At 50.2% G+C, this 14,065-nt stretch overlaps 2 protein-coding genes across 3 annotated transcripts in view; one reads left to right on the plus strand and one right to left on the minus strand.

Annotated features, from left to right (window-relative positions):
• PIGU (phosphatidylinositol glycan anchor biosynthesis class U) overlaps nt 1–7,727 on the plus strand; it is a 78,631-nt gene extending 70,904 nt beyond the window's left edge. The window contains exon 12 of the mRNA XM_081033884.1: nt 7,300–7,727. Within this exon, the coding sequence (XP_080890010.1) occupies nt 7,300–7,413 (114 nt within the window). The 3' untranslated portion in view covers nt 7,414–7,727. The remainder of the gene's footprint in view (nt 1–7,299) is intronic.
• Nucleotides 7,728–7,898: 171 nt separating this feature from the next.
• MAP1LC3A (microtubule associated protein 1 light chain 3 alpha) lies at nt 7,899–12,166 on the minus strand. Of its 2 annotated transcripts, XM_081033886.1 has the most exons (5): nt 9,287–12,166; nt 8,966–9,021; nt 8,774–8,880; nt 8,334–8,503; nt 7,899–8,066 (listed from the first exon to the last, which is right to left on the minus strand). In XM_081033886.1, exons 1-4 carry the CDS (start codon nt 9,324–9,326, stop codon nt 8,341–8,343), a joined length of 366 nt encoding a protein of 121 aa, XP_080890012.1. In that variant the 5' UTR covers nt 9,327–12,166; the 3' UTR covers nt 7,899–8,066; nt 8,334–8,340. The 2 variants fall into 2 exon arrangements, with proteins under 2 accessions (XP_080890012.1, XP_080890011.1); XM_081033885.1 differs by having other exon boundaries at nt 7,899–8,503; nt 9,287–12,163.
• Between the last annotated feature and the right edge of the window lie 1,899 nt (nt 12,167–14,065).

Here is a 14,065-nt window from a genome sequence, read left to right on the forward strand (position 1 = left end):
TTTAGCTTTTTAAAAAAGAGGGAGGTAAGATGTCCCACGCACCCTAATTCAACTTAAAAACAGAGAACATAAGGAAGTCTTTCCCCAAATGATAATTAATAGTGGCTCATGTTTAAAGAGCTTGCTGGGGGCCAGGCCCATGTGGTCCCTTTAATCTGCTGGAGCATGTGCTGTGTGGCCTTCTGGACCTTCCCCTGTGCGTCCACAGCTGCTCGTGTTCTCGTGGAGAGAGTTTTGTGTGTGTGTGTGTTTAATTGTGGGCATCCTGATGGAAGTATGACTTTTCTTGCCTTTTAATAAAATATCTTGGTGATCTCTCCTTGTTCGTATGGACTCGCCACACTTGATGTAAGGATTTCCCTACTGCCAGCCCTTTAAGTTGTTTTCCTTTATTTTGTTACGATAAGGAATTCACTTCATTCTCCTACCAGCCCTTTGAGGGAGGCAGTTCTGAGCCCCTCCTGATGGAAACAAGAAAGCTGAGGCTGGGAAGTCACAGCTCAGAAGGGCGGTATTTATTCCTGCTCTTGTGTGTCACGTCCTCTCGGTAAAGTGTGGCTTCCGTTAGGGCCGCCCCCAGCTCTGTCACAACTGCATCCCAGAAGAATGTTCCGTGACTGTTTATTGATGAATAAATGGAATGAGCTGGAATCAGAAACCACACTTTATGACCAGTGACACAATCTTACCCTAACTTCCCAGTTCCATCTCTGTTTCGGTACAAGCTGGGCCTGCTGCATTCCTCGGGGGTCAGAACCAGAGCCCCCTACCCCTCTTAACCCCATGGCAGGCCCCGAGAGCCCCACTCCTGCTCTGTGCTCTACCCTATCCCTCCACCCCTGCCCTTCCCAGCAAGGTCTGGAACACTCTCTGAGCTGCTGCCTCTTGCCCTGACCCCCGTCCTTGGGCTGCAGACCCTGGAGGCCCGGGCTGGCCCTGCTTTGGCCATTCTGCTTTCTGTCTCCAGGGAGGCCGGCGTCTGGGCACCAGCCCTGTGGCACGTCGGGTCTGTGCAGGACTCGCTTATTCACTCCAGGATAAATGAATCCGCAGTCCTATCTCCGGGAATTGCCTCTTAGTTGGCCTGCTGTGTCATGCTGGCAACTGCGACCAGTGAGGCAATGTTACGGGACATGTGGGGGCAGGTCAGCAGTGGTTGTGGGGTGTGTAGCCCCCACTTGTGCACAGATGGGGGCACATTTCAGGCTTATCCCCAAGGGTTGTGTATGGTCCTGGCTGCGACATCCTGGTCTGTGTGGGAAGATGTGTTCCTCCAGACATGAGGTGCCTGTGGCCCAGGCTGGAGCTCTTGTCTAGCTGGGTGTGTGTGTGTGCTTTGCTTTGCTCATTCAGGAACATTTGTCATGGTCTTAGTTCGTTCCTTCGTCCCTCCATCCTCGGACCTTTAGCTCAGTGCTCAGCGTCCCAGGCTTGTCTCTCTCACAGGCCTTCCTCCCCTTCTCCTCCCTTCACAACCAGAGTGACAGGAAAAGCCCAAGCTAAATACAAGGGCATGGCCAGCCAGAAGGGCTAGGCTTGGGAGGCCCGAACTCCACAGCGACACCCAGCCCCGTCTGTCCCGGCTCACTGGTCTTAGACAACGCACAGGACTCCTGGGGCCTAATTTATTTGCAAATATTCATTAAGTGCCTGCTATGTACCAGGCACTCTACTGGGGGTGAATGAGGACCTGGGCAGTGCTAAAAACTAGGTAAAAGCCTGGGGAGCTCAGAGCTAGGCGGTTAAAAAAGCTTCTAGGTGGGGGGAAACCTCTAAGTGGAGTCCTGAGGGTCTAACAGGATTGTAGGTGCTGAAGGGGCAGAGGAGAAAGAGAGAGTGAGCAAGCCTCTCCCGTGTGGAAGGTAGTTCTATAGGGCTAGCTCGTGCCACCTGATAGGGAATGAGGCCATTTCAGGACAGTGGTGGTCAGAGCCATGTGGGCCTCCTTATGCTGAGGACGAGGCCGAGCCTTCAGTGAGCAGAGGACACCTGTGATCAGATTCAGGCTCTGCCAGCCTCACTCTGCCAGGAAGGGAGGTGCGGGTGTGCGCCGGCATCTGAGCACAGGTAGGAGGTTGTTTAAGCCTGGGGAGAGGGGCGGAAGCCTCAGTTTCCTCAGCCTAGGAGGTTAGCTGTAAGGCCTCTATGATAGAGTTGGGCGGGGAAAGCTTTTGTCTATTGAAAAGTCCCATGTAGATAATGGTGCCATCACAGCTGACTTTGACCTTCGTCTGTGATCTTCCAGACCCCGAGATTGAAGTCCAGTGATTTCCCTATTGTTTTGCTTCTTTAGAGCGAGAGGGTGGAGATCTGTTTGTCCTCCATCTCCTCCCACGCGTGTCCATTCAGGTCTGTGAGTTGTCGGGTCATGCCAAGCCCTGCCCAGCCCCGTCAGTCAGCTGCCAGCTTCTCTTGCTCCCAGTGTCCTCGTTCCCCAGGCAGGGTGGGCAGAGGGTGCTGCCCCTTATTGCCAGTGGTGGTAACCACATGAGTTCCCCCAAGTGCAGGCTGGCTGTCGCGTGTCAGCCTCTCCAGCAGGAGCAAGAGACCCGGGGAACCGGGACATGCTTGGGGGAACAGCACCTGCTTCTCCTCCCGGGGAAGCTGCCTCCCAGGGGCCCATGTTGGCTGAGGCTGCTCTCCTAAGCCCCGCAGCTTCTAGACGCACTGAACAGCTTCTGCTGGTTCGGATGCCTCAGAAACTTGTTTTTCCTTTTCCAAAAAAACTCTCTCCTTGGCTAAGTGACAGCTGTGAATGGGGAGCACAGCCTCCACAGGGGTGTTAGTGTTTACGAAGTGTCAGCATGGGCCTGTAACAGGGTTCAGCCCAGGTGGGTGCAGCCCCTTTGCCCCCAGGACCCTAAATTGAGGAGGTTGTGGGATGATGGGAAGAACCCGGGTTTGGGCCTCAGACGGTCAGGTCAGCACTGCAGCCTGAATGCTCCGCTTACTCCTCTGTGAGCCCAGGCCGGCCCCTTAACCTCTGGGTTGGCTCATCTCTGAGTGGGGCGCATACGCCCTACCGCAGTGTGGTGTGAAGGTTCAGTGATACGTTTCTCGTTAAAGGGCCTGGCCCATGGCAGATAATCAGAATGTGCTGGTTTCCTGTCTCTCTTCTTTCCAACCCTGTAACAGGGCATGTTCCACTTCTGATCTCCCCCTCTCTGTCCCTGACCCCCCTTTTTTCAACTGCCCCATTAAATCTTCATCATGGCCCAATTAGGAGTCCTGGGGTCCTCATGACTGTCAATAAGAGAGGAATGTGGTCTGACTGAGCCCTCTCTGAGGCAGTGCCAAGGGGGTGGGGACCAGGAAGCTACTCCCAGAGCGCCAGCCCTGCTCCAGGCCTGGGCCCACGATCTGGAGCAAGTGCCATCCCATTTGGTGGGGAGGGCAATGGGAAATGTCTTCACTTCAGGGGTCACATAAGTGAGCGTGAGGCTGGGGATGGAGATGGTGCTTCTCAAGGGATGAGTAGGAGCCCTTTGGCTTCTGAGCAGGCAAGTGAAGGGTGTGTGTGTGTGTGTGTGTGTGTGTGTGTGTGTGTGTGTGTGTGTTCCCCAGGGGCCAGGAGGCAGTGGGTGGGAGGGAGAAAAGGGGGCTGAGTCAAAAGTCTGAGGAAGGGAACTGGCATGACTTGGTGGTTGGTGGCAGGAGAGGCTGGGGGGCTCAGCCACAGTCAGTGAGAGCAGCTTTAAAGAATGGCTGCTCTTCAGGTCTCAAGAGACAGAACCAGGACTAGGGGAGCTACCATTGCCGTAATAAACTAGTTTATTGCTGACCTCACAGATGAGGAAATGCAGCTTAGGGAGGGGAGTGATTTACACCGGGTCACACAGCCACTAACTCGCCCATGGTATTTTCACTGCCCCTTGCCCAACTTCACCTGCCCAGACTAGACAAAGGGGCTCTGGGTCTACAGCTGCTGGGTTGGCTGACTCCCAGTGCCTCTGGGAAATCCCTTCTCCTTAGCCCAAGTGGAAAGCTTCAAGGTCAGAAGAGGTTGTCTCAGCCAGCCTGTGACCAGCCAGGGGCTTCCCTCTGAAAGAGCCAAGCCTCCCTGCCAGCCTGGGGTTCTGTCCCTGGGAGCAGGGCACCCACTCAGGACTTGTGACCTTCTGTTCCAGACAGACCAAGCCAGCACGCAGGATTCTTTCCCTCCATGCCACCCTCCTCTGACACTTCATTATGAAAATTTTCACACACACAGCAAAGCTGAAAGACATCAAACACCCATATACTGACCATCTGGACTCTGCTACCACCATTAACATTTTGCTTTCCTTAGATGATCAAGGGATGGATCAAATTATCCATCCCTTGAGCTCTTATTTTTTAAATATACTTCAAAGTGAAATATATGCATCAGTATATTTCCTGCTAAATATTTCACATATATATCATTAACCAGAGTTCGGTACCTATTTACAATTTTCTTATGTGAAATTTACATACAGTGAAAAACACAAATCTTAATATACATTTCCTGAAGCCTTCTTTCATTCAGCAAAATAGTTTTGTGGCTCATCCCTGTTGTTGCATATAACAATAGTGCATTGCTTTTTAAAATAAACTTTTAAATTTTGGAATAATTTAGATAGCACGGGTTCTCATGTGCCCCACACCGTTTCCTGCACTGTTTACATCTTATATTTCTATAATACATTTGTCCAAACCAAGAAACTGGCCCTGGTCCATTATTATTAAGTGAATTCCAGACTTGGTGTGGGTTTCACCAGTTTTCCCCACCATGTCCTCCTTCTCTTCCAGGATCCAATCAAAGGTACCACGTTAACATTTAGTTGTCGGGTCTCCCCCATGTCCTCGGCTCGCTTTCTCAGTCTTTCCTAATTTCTCGTGGCCTGGATGCGCTGAGGAGCACTAGCGTGTAGCCTGTAGCATGTCCCCACTTTGGGTTTGTCTGATGCTTCTCTCGTCATGAGACCAGGTTTTGGGTTTTGGAACGCTCAGGCTGTACATGCTAGCCACACGATTGCATGCTGTTACCCTTCCTCCTTTGGTTAAGATGGTGTTTGCCAGGCTTCTCCACTGTGAAGTTGCTATTTTCTCTTTCCCTCCACTGTTCTTTGGATTGGTTGATTGTTGTGAATTGGATTTGTATTTTTATCAATGTAATACATGTACCTAATTTACAAAGTTAAAGCTTCTAAGGAAAAAGAAGAACTCCCTAAAGTCTTACAGTGACTGGTTCTGGTACTTCTAAATAACATGCTTACGCTACTATTTGTATTTCTTCGGTGTTTTTTCCCTTATATCTGAACCATATGAAATTGCTAATATTCAACCATTTCTGATGTGCAGAAATGGCAATTTCATATGGTTCAAACTAATACCTCGTATTTTGACTTCCTACTACTTGCCCAGCTGATTGTGTGACACTGGAGTTGGCTCATTTTGTTCTGTGAATTTTTGACTTTGCACATGCCCCTTATCTGACCTGGCTCAGGGATCAGCCCTCCACCAGCTCAGCCACAACTCCAGGCTCCCCTTCCCTGGACCTTGGGCCTGGGTAAGAAAGGGGCTGCAGGGTGTGAGGTCAGCCTTTATTGTGACAAATGCCCCCGAAGCGCAGCTGTGAGGCATGGCCTCAGGGGCTCCCTGGGCTCTGTCTGCTCTCCTGATACCCACAGTGGCTGAGTTCTGGGCCCTCTGGAAGACTGGGGCCCTGGGGCATGGCCTAGCAGGCTCGTGGCCACTACTCCAGCTCTCCCAGGATAGCCTTAGACCAACTATTGACCCCTTGTGCCTTAATTTCCTCATCTATAAGATGGGATTGATCAAGCCTTCCAACAGGCAGGCGCCTGTGGGATCCTTGTCCTGAGGCCATCACTGGTGTTGGTTCTGAGTGCCTGCTGCAGGCCACTGTGTGCCCTCCTTCCTGTCCACAGTGTGACAGAGACTGCCTGGGATAGGGGTCTCAGGGTCAGAGGCCACGATCCCAGGCTCAGCTCCAATACCCGAGCCAGGTGCTCCTCCGCTCAGGGCTTCCATCTCCCCATGTGTCCCAAGAGGTGCTTGGTATGCTAGTCTGAGAGGCGCTCAGTGCCTGAGAGCCGGTGGGGTCCGCAGTGGTAAGCTCCTTCCCCTCATCCTGCTGTGCGGCTGGGCCCTGCCCCTCCTGCTCCAGGCCCTGGAGGTCTTGGGAGCCTGGGGTAGATGGGATTTAAGACTTTAGGTCTGGCCTGTGGGGGAACTTGGCAGATCCCTGTTCCTCTCCGGGCCTCAGTGAGGGGGTGGTGGGCTGCGCTTATAAGGCCCTTTGGAGTCTGTGGCCCATACGGGAAAGCCAGACCGAGCTGGGCACATATACCATGGTGGCAGAACCACTCAGGGACCCTGCCCAGTGCAGGGCAGGAAGGAGCACAGTCCTCAGGCATTCCGAGATGAAGGTAACACTGCACTTTGGATGAGTCTGTGCTGCCAAATAGAGGTTGATGAGGCCATGACCCAGTCTGGGTGTGAGGCAGGGCTTCTCTGAGCAACATCCTTTCTGAGACCTGAAGGGCAAGCAGGTGTTAACTAGATAAAAGGGGAGAGAACATTCCAGGCAGAGGAAACAGCAAAGATCTTGCAGTGGGAGCAGAGTGAGGTGGAACGGGCGAGGGTGGCGCATGTGCACAGACAGGGACGAGGTGCAAGGCCCTGAGGCCAGGGAGTTTGACCTTCACCCTGCGAGCCACAGGAAGCCCGTAGAGGACTTGAACATGACTAGCTTTGTTTGGAAAAGCAACCTCTGGCTGCTGGGGAAAATGGATTGGGGGAGGGAAGGTGTGCGATTCGGAGCCCAGAGAGGAGGCTGCTGCTGAGATGGCAGCGACCTTGTCTGGGGTGGTAGCTGTGAAGACGGGTAGAAATGGGTGCATTTGAGAGAGTTGAGGAGCTACAAGTGACAGGTCTTAGTGGCTTTGTATATGGGAGGAAAAGTAGCAGGTGATTCTGTGGCCTGAGCACCTGGATGGAAGATGGGAGGCATGGTTCCCAGTAGAAGCGGGATTGACAGGGGGCCTGGCTGGGGTGGAGGGGCCTGTGGGCCCCCAAGAGGTGAGGTGGGGGGGGCCTCTGGTTGCAGAAGTACTGTCTGGAGTTCAGAGGCTAGGGCACAGGAAGGAGGTATAGACCGTGGTAGAGGGAGGAGGTGCCAGTGAGACCTGGCAGGACCAAGCGTAGGTCCTGAGGTGGGGGTCCCAGGGTAAGGTCTCCAGTACCTGCCTAGCCGCTCAGACTCAGGGTTCAGGGGGAGGTACCTCTAAGCTTCTCACACTCACTCTCTCCCCCCAGATCCTGCTCATCTCCGACTACTTCTATGCCTTCCTGCGGCGAGAGTACTACCTCACGCATGGTCTCTACTTGACCGCCAAGGACGGCACCGAGGCCATGCTTGTGCTCAAATAGGCCTGGCTGGGCACAGGGCTGCATGGACTTCAGGGGGTGGGAAGGCCAGAAGCTGGGCCAAGCCCTCTAGCCAGAGTTGCCAGCAGACAAGTCCTCAGAAGAGGTTCAAGTCCAGGGTCACGAATCTTGGCACCAAAGAGGAGCCAAGGCTGGCAGCAAGGTCTGTGGCACGTTGGCTGCCAGGAGTACCTCCACTGGGACCCCCCGTTTGTCTCTCTGCACACCAAGGAGCCTCCTCCCAGGCAGGAAAAGGGAAGAAGGGTGAGCAGGGTTTGTTAGGTTGTGGGTACTTAATAAATGTTTTTTGTTATGAAGACATGGGCTTGGCCCCTAATACTGCTTTGGTACACTTCACAAGGATGTGGGTTTCCAGAATGAACCCTAAATTCACAGGATCCAAGTATGTGCACTGGCGAGCCAAGAATAGAATGAGACAGCCCCACCAAGAGTCCTCCCCACCCCTCCCAAGCAGCTGGAGGCAAAGGGCCAGGCAGGCCTGAGCAATCTTTATTCTGCAGAAGGACAATGCCCACAGATCCATACACCATGTCAAGGCCAGGTGAGCCAGGGGCCAGACCTTCAGGGGTGGGTGGGTCCAGGCTGGGGACAGCGCCTCAAGTGGGGGAGGGGCAGATGGACAGACAGACAGGGGCCTAAAAAAAACAAACAAAAAAACGAACCAGACAGAGCAGGGGTGCTGGGGGCTGCTCCCCACCCGCCCCCATCCAGCCAGCACCCAGAGCGACAACCCTAACATGACTGGCTCAGGATCTACCCAGGGCAGAGATGGAGTGGTTAGTGTCCCCAAGGGGTGGCATTCCTGCCCAGACCCAAGGGGCAGAGGCAGCTCAGTGCAAGAGCCAGGAGCTCCCTGGGCAGAGCCTGACAGGGCCCCCCACTCCCAGGCCAGCGCCCCCTACTGCTGGCTCAGAAGCCGAAGGTTTCCTGGGAGGCGTAGACCATGTAGAGGAAGCCATCGTCATCCTTCTCCTGCTCATAGATGTCCGCGATGGGCGTGGACACGCTCACCATGCTGTGCTGGTTCACCAGCAGGAAGAAGGCCTGCGTGGGGTTCAGCTGCAGGCGGCGCCTGAGGTGGACAGGAGGCCCTGGCTGCTGGGTGGGCGCAGCTCAGACTTCCCCCAAATGATGCCCAGCCTCTGATTCCCACCCAGCCCAGCCCCATCTAGAGGCTCTCACCTGACGCCGACCCCAGCCCTGACCTTGACCTTTCCCAACCTCCCCAGAACAGGTACCCGACGCCCCATCCCGCGCCCCACCCCAGCCCTTCTCAGGACCTGGCCCACTGCTTGACTCCAGCAGGACCTGAGCCCCCCTCTGACAGTTACTGCCCACGCACCGGATTATCTTGACCAACTCGCTCATGTTGACATGGTCTGGGACCAGGAACTTGGTCTTGTCCAGGACAGGCAGCTGCTTCTCCCCCTTGTAGCGCTCAATGATGACCTGGGAACCGTGTGGGGCGCGGGACGCGTGAGCCCGGGGCGGGGCCTGGGGCCGGGCGGGGAGCTTAGGGGGCGGAGGGACTTACCGGGATCTTGCTGGGGTGCTGGTCGCGGATCTGCTGCACCTCCTTACAGCGGTCGGCTGCGGAAGGAGGTCGGACAGTGAAGCTGGGCCCTCTTCGCGGCTCACGCCGCCTGTCCCAGAGGCGTGGCCCCTCCGGCCCTCCCTCCCCAAAGCCCCCACCCCTGGAGCCGTCGGGCAGGCCGGGGCCCAGGCCTGAACCTGCCTGCCAGCCTGGGGTCCAGCTGGAGCCTGACGTCACGGGGCTGACGTCACCTGGGGCAGCCCTGTCGGTCGCGCCCCCCACCCCCCCACACACAGTCGCTGACTGCCCGCCCGGCCTCACCGAAGCTCCGCCGCTGCTTGAAAGGCCGGTCCGAGGGCATCTCGCGGGCCCGGCGGGGCGCACAGGCCGAGGCTCCGGGGCGCACGGCGTGGGGATGTGGCTGCGGTTCAGGGGCTCGGGGGCTCTGCACCTCGCGCTCCAGGGCTCCGGGGCTCACGCTGAGCCCGGCGGCGGAGACTCGGGGAGGTAACTCGCCCGGGTGACGTCAGGTCACAACATTCCTTAAAGGGGAGGTCGGCGCGCTGCTCCCATTGGGCCGACGCAAAACCCGCCCGCCCGGACCGTGATGTCAGGGCGCAGAGAGCCTGGATTCCCAGCGCGCACTAACTATGAAGGGCGGGGGCTCCCAGGGCGCGTCACAGTCCCATGATGTCATGGCCTGCGCGGGTCTCTCTCCCCCTGGCCCGGGCTGAGCAGAGACTGGAAAGCCTGGACTCGCAGGCCAGACTGCGGCTCCGCATCCTCTATTCCTGCTGTCACTGTCATGTGACAGCGCACACCCGAGTCTGTCAGTTCCGAGACAGTACGAGGTGCTGAGAATGACAGCAGTGAACCAAAAGTCCTCCTCGCCTTCATGAAGCTTGTGGTTAGAGAAAGAGAAAAGGTGGGGTGGGGAGATTAAAACATGAAAGAGCAAGGCCCTAAAAAGGAACATAGAGGTTTAAAAAAGGTTTAATTTCTAGAATTGAAAAATAGAGCTATTGAAATTCACATCGCAAAGGATGAGGCAAGAAAGCAGATTAGACACAGCAGAAGAGAATCTCTCTGAATTGGAGGATAATCAGAAGCAATTAAATAGAGAAAAAAGGTGATGGGACAGAGTATAAAAGAGGAAGTGACTGGAATGGTAAAGTGAGAAGAACGCCCATGTCCAGTTGGAGTTCCAGAGAGGAAAGAATATAGGAGAGGCAGTTCCTGAAGAGCTTCCAAAATTAATTAAAGACCAGGATCCTCACATAAAATCCAGAGCAGGATAAATAAAAATAAAAGCATCTAGGCACGTTTTAGTGAATTTGCAGAACTCTAAAGACAAGAAATTAGATGGCAAAATGGTGAGCAACTAAATTGGTAAACATGTAAGTCATCTAAACAAGCACTTAATTGGAACATGACTAGTGATGATTAATTTGTGGCGTGCAAAACAAGGAGCACTGAACGCAGGACCAGGTAAGACTGGAGAGGGTAACCAGAGTTCAGTGTTCTAAGAAACTTGATTTATACGAGAGGAGGAGGAAGTTAAAGATAATGATAATTGTCCAGCTTTGTAAAGTCAAGTATGTATTTCAGACATTTAAGAGAAATCACTAAAAGAATAGAAAGTATAACTGCCAATGCAGGAGAAAAGTAAAGTGTATTAAAATATGGAAGGCAGAAAAGAAGAAAAAGGAGGCAAAGTAAAAAGAAAGGACTATAAATGGCACATAACCAGAGGTAGAAAATGTTTATATTCACCTATTAAAACGGATGATCAGATTGGCCAAGAAAAATAAAATGCAGCTCTAGGGTGTTTACAAGAGGACGTTTAAAATCTTAGGGCACCAAAAGTAAAAAAGGTGGCAAAAGGTATACTTCAGAAAAACTAACCAAAAGATATAAGAAAATCAGACCAAATAAGGCTGTAAGAAAAAAGACGTGCTTAGGGATAAAGAGGGTCACCACAAAAATGGTTAAAAGAACAATTTTCTAGAAAAATACAATTCTGAACTTGTATGTTAGAAGTTAAAAAAAAGTATTGAAAATGTATAAAGCAAAAGTGACCAGATACAAGGAAAAATGGCCAAATCCTCCAGCAGGGTAGGAGATTTAAGTAAGACCTCTTTCAGTAACTGAAGACCAAACAGCCAAAAAAAGAATATAGATGATTTTAATACTATTAATAATCCTGATCAATGGACCCTGATAGAACCCTGAACCCAATGTTACTTTCCAGCATACAAGAAACATTTACCAAAAAAAATCTAACTACGAGACTCCAAAAAATTTCTCAACAGATATCAACTAATCAGTTTCATATAGACCATATTCCCTGACCACAGATATGAGCCAAGTAGACTCCAAATGTTTGGACATTGAAACATTCTTCTAAAAAACTTATTACTCAAAGATGAAATCATACAGAAATGAAAATTATTTAGATCAAACCAAAACTGAGAATAAAATAAAAACTCTGAGCAGGGGGGCAACTAAAGCAGCATTTAGAAGATTTATAGCTTTGTTATATTAGGTAAGAATACAGGAAATGTATTAGCAGTGTCAAAGAATTTTAAAAAGGAATAACAATGTAAACACAAAGAAAGTTAAGGATGATAATAATGAAGAAGAGAAATTGATGAAATAGAAAACAAACACTAGTATGGACCACAAAACAAAACTAGATCTTTGAAAAGATCAATAAAATTAATTTCAAAAGGACATAACTATATATATCAGAAATGACAAAAATAAGATTATATAAACTTTATGCCAGTAAGTTTAAAATTTAGATGAAATACACAATTTTCTCAAAAAAGATAATTTGCCAAGACTAAACAAAAAAGAAATAGGCAAACTGAGTACCATATACCTCAAAAAGCCAACTAGTCCAAATGGTTTCCTAAGTGAATTCTCCCAAAATAAAAACAAAACAAAACAAAACAAAACTTGGAGCAAACATTATACTTAATGGTAAAATACCATAGTATATTGTAAAATGTTAAGCATTGTTCCCTTCAAAGTCAGAAACAAAATTTTAAATTTTTTTCATCAAACAAAATGCAGTATTGTATGGAGGTCCCAGCCAGAGCACCAAGACTAAAAAAAGAGCAAAACTATCATTCACAGCCAAAATAACCCAAGGAATCTACAAACAATAAAAGATTGCCAACTACCGTGTTGCCCCAAAAATAAGACCTAGCCAGACAATCAGTTCTAATGCGTCTTTTGGAGCAAAAATTAATATAAGACCTGGTCTTATATTATAGTAAAATAAGGGTCTTTAATTATGTGAGATAAGACCCAGTATTATTTTACTATAAGATTGGGTCTTATCTCATAATAAAAGACCCTTATTTTACTATAAAACCAAGTCATATTAATTTTTGCTCCAAAAAACGCATTAGAACTGATTGTCCGGCTAGGTCTTATTTTGGGGGAAACACTGTAAGACGGCTGGATGGCTCAGTTGGTTAGAGCGTGAGCTCTCAACAAGGTTGCAGATTCAATTTCCTCATGGGATGGGGGGCTGCACCCCCTGCAACTAAAGATTGAAAACGGCGACTGGCCTTGGAGCTGAGCTGTGCCCTAGATTGAAGGACAATGACTTGGAGCTGACAGACCCTAGAGAAACACAGTGTTCTCATATATATATATTCTTTTATATATATATATATACATATATATATATATATATATATAAAGGATTGCCAACTAATAAAGTCTGGCAAAACACAATACCAAGTTTTAGAGGAATATGGGAACTTTTTACGCTGCTTATGGGAATGTAAATTTTTTTCAGCCACCCTGGAGAACAATTTGGCAAAATCTATCAGAACTGAAGATGCCCATATTTTACAAACCTCGGATTCTACTTTCGAGTGCACGTGAGCCCAAAGAAACACAGGTATGTTTAATGGAGCATATTCATAATAGCAAAAAATTGGGACACGCCTAAATGTCCAGTTAAATATCATGTGTATTTCTATAACAGAACAACACACTGTTATAGTGAAAGAGGAAGAGAAGAAGTCAGCAAACTTTCCCTTTAAAAGACAAGACAATAAATATTTTTGGCTTTGCTGGCCATGTGGCCCTGGTAACCACTCAGTCCTGTTGGGAGTGTGGAAGCAATCTTAGACAACCAGAGTGGGCATGGCTGTGGCTATTTGCTAAAACAAACTTGGCCCGAGGGCCTTAGTTTGCTGACTCTTGATCTACAGATATGTGTGTCAAAGTGGACAAATCTCACGAACACAAAGTTGCATGAGACTAAGTGTAATAAGAGCCAATAAGAGCAATGGAAAGAACTAGGTTGGCCATGGCCTTGGGGAAGTGGTTACACCTCTCTTTTGTCAGACTAAGCGCTGGGCTGAGGCTGCAGTGGGGGGAGGGGCCCATCCCCCAAACCTTAAAGTCTGTGCTCACTCTTCCTCTTACCCGACCAGTCAGAAGACTAACACCTCTCCTTCAGTCCTCTGGTTTCTCTGCTGACTGCTTCCTCCTCTCCCCCATCTCTTCTGAATGTAAAGGTCTAGCCCACTCCTTGTTTCTAATTCAAAGTCTAGCAAACATCTCAAATTTGACCTCCCCAGATGAACTCATGATCTTCCTCCCATAACATGTGCTCCAACTGTAATTTTCCCAGTCCCCATCTGTCATCTTTGACTCTTTTCTTTCCCGTACCCCTCCCTCCACATCCAATCCATGCTCAACTACTACTGGTTCTACATTCAAATATCTCCAGAATCTGATCACTTCTCACCACTTCCACCACTGCCACTCACTCCAAAGTCACCATCATCTCCGGATTATTACCATTGTCTCCTCAGTGGTCTCCTTGCTTTGGCCTTGCCTACTGCAGTCTGGTCTCACTACACTGACAAGAGTGATCCTGCTGGATCATGCTGTTCCTGCATCCCACTCGTTCAGAGCAAAAGTCAAAGGCTAAACAATGGCCCACAAGGTGTGTGGGACCTGCCTCCTTGCTGCTCCTTCTCTTATTTCATTTCTCCCTTCTGCTAACATATGAGACACTTAATGACAGTGTTTCCTTTATGTTTGGCTCCTGCTGTAGCCCAGCGCCTA

This window comes from Rhinolophus hipposideros (assembly GCF_964194185.1).
Source record: "Rhinolophus hipposideros genome assembly, chromosome: 22".
Classification (NCBI taxonomy): Eukaryota; Metazoa; Chordata; class Mammalia; order Chiroptera; family Rhinolophidae; genus Rhinolophus; species Rhinolophus hipposideros.

Excerpts from the sequence above, each read along its gene's own strand:
- MAP1LC3A (XM_081033886.1), bottom strand. The coding sequence starts at position 9,326 with ATGCCCTCGGACCGGCCTTTCAAGCAGCGGCGGAGCTTCG. Across the intron at positions 8,881-8,965 it reads AGCACCCCAGCAAGATCCCG|GTCATCATTGAGCGCTACAA; the intron begins GTAAGTCCCTCC and ends CACGGTTCCCAG. Across the intron at positions 8,504-8,773 it reads GAGTTGGTCAAGATAATCCG|GCGCCGCCTGCAGCTGAACC; the intron begins GTGCGTGGGCAG and ends TGTCCACCTCAG.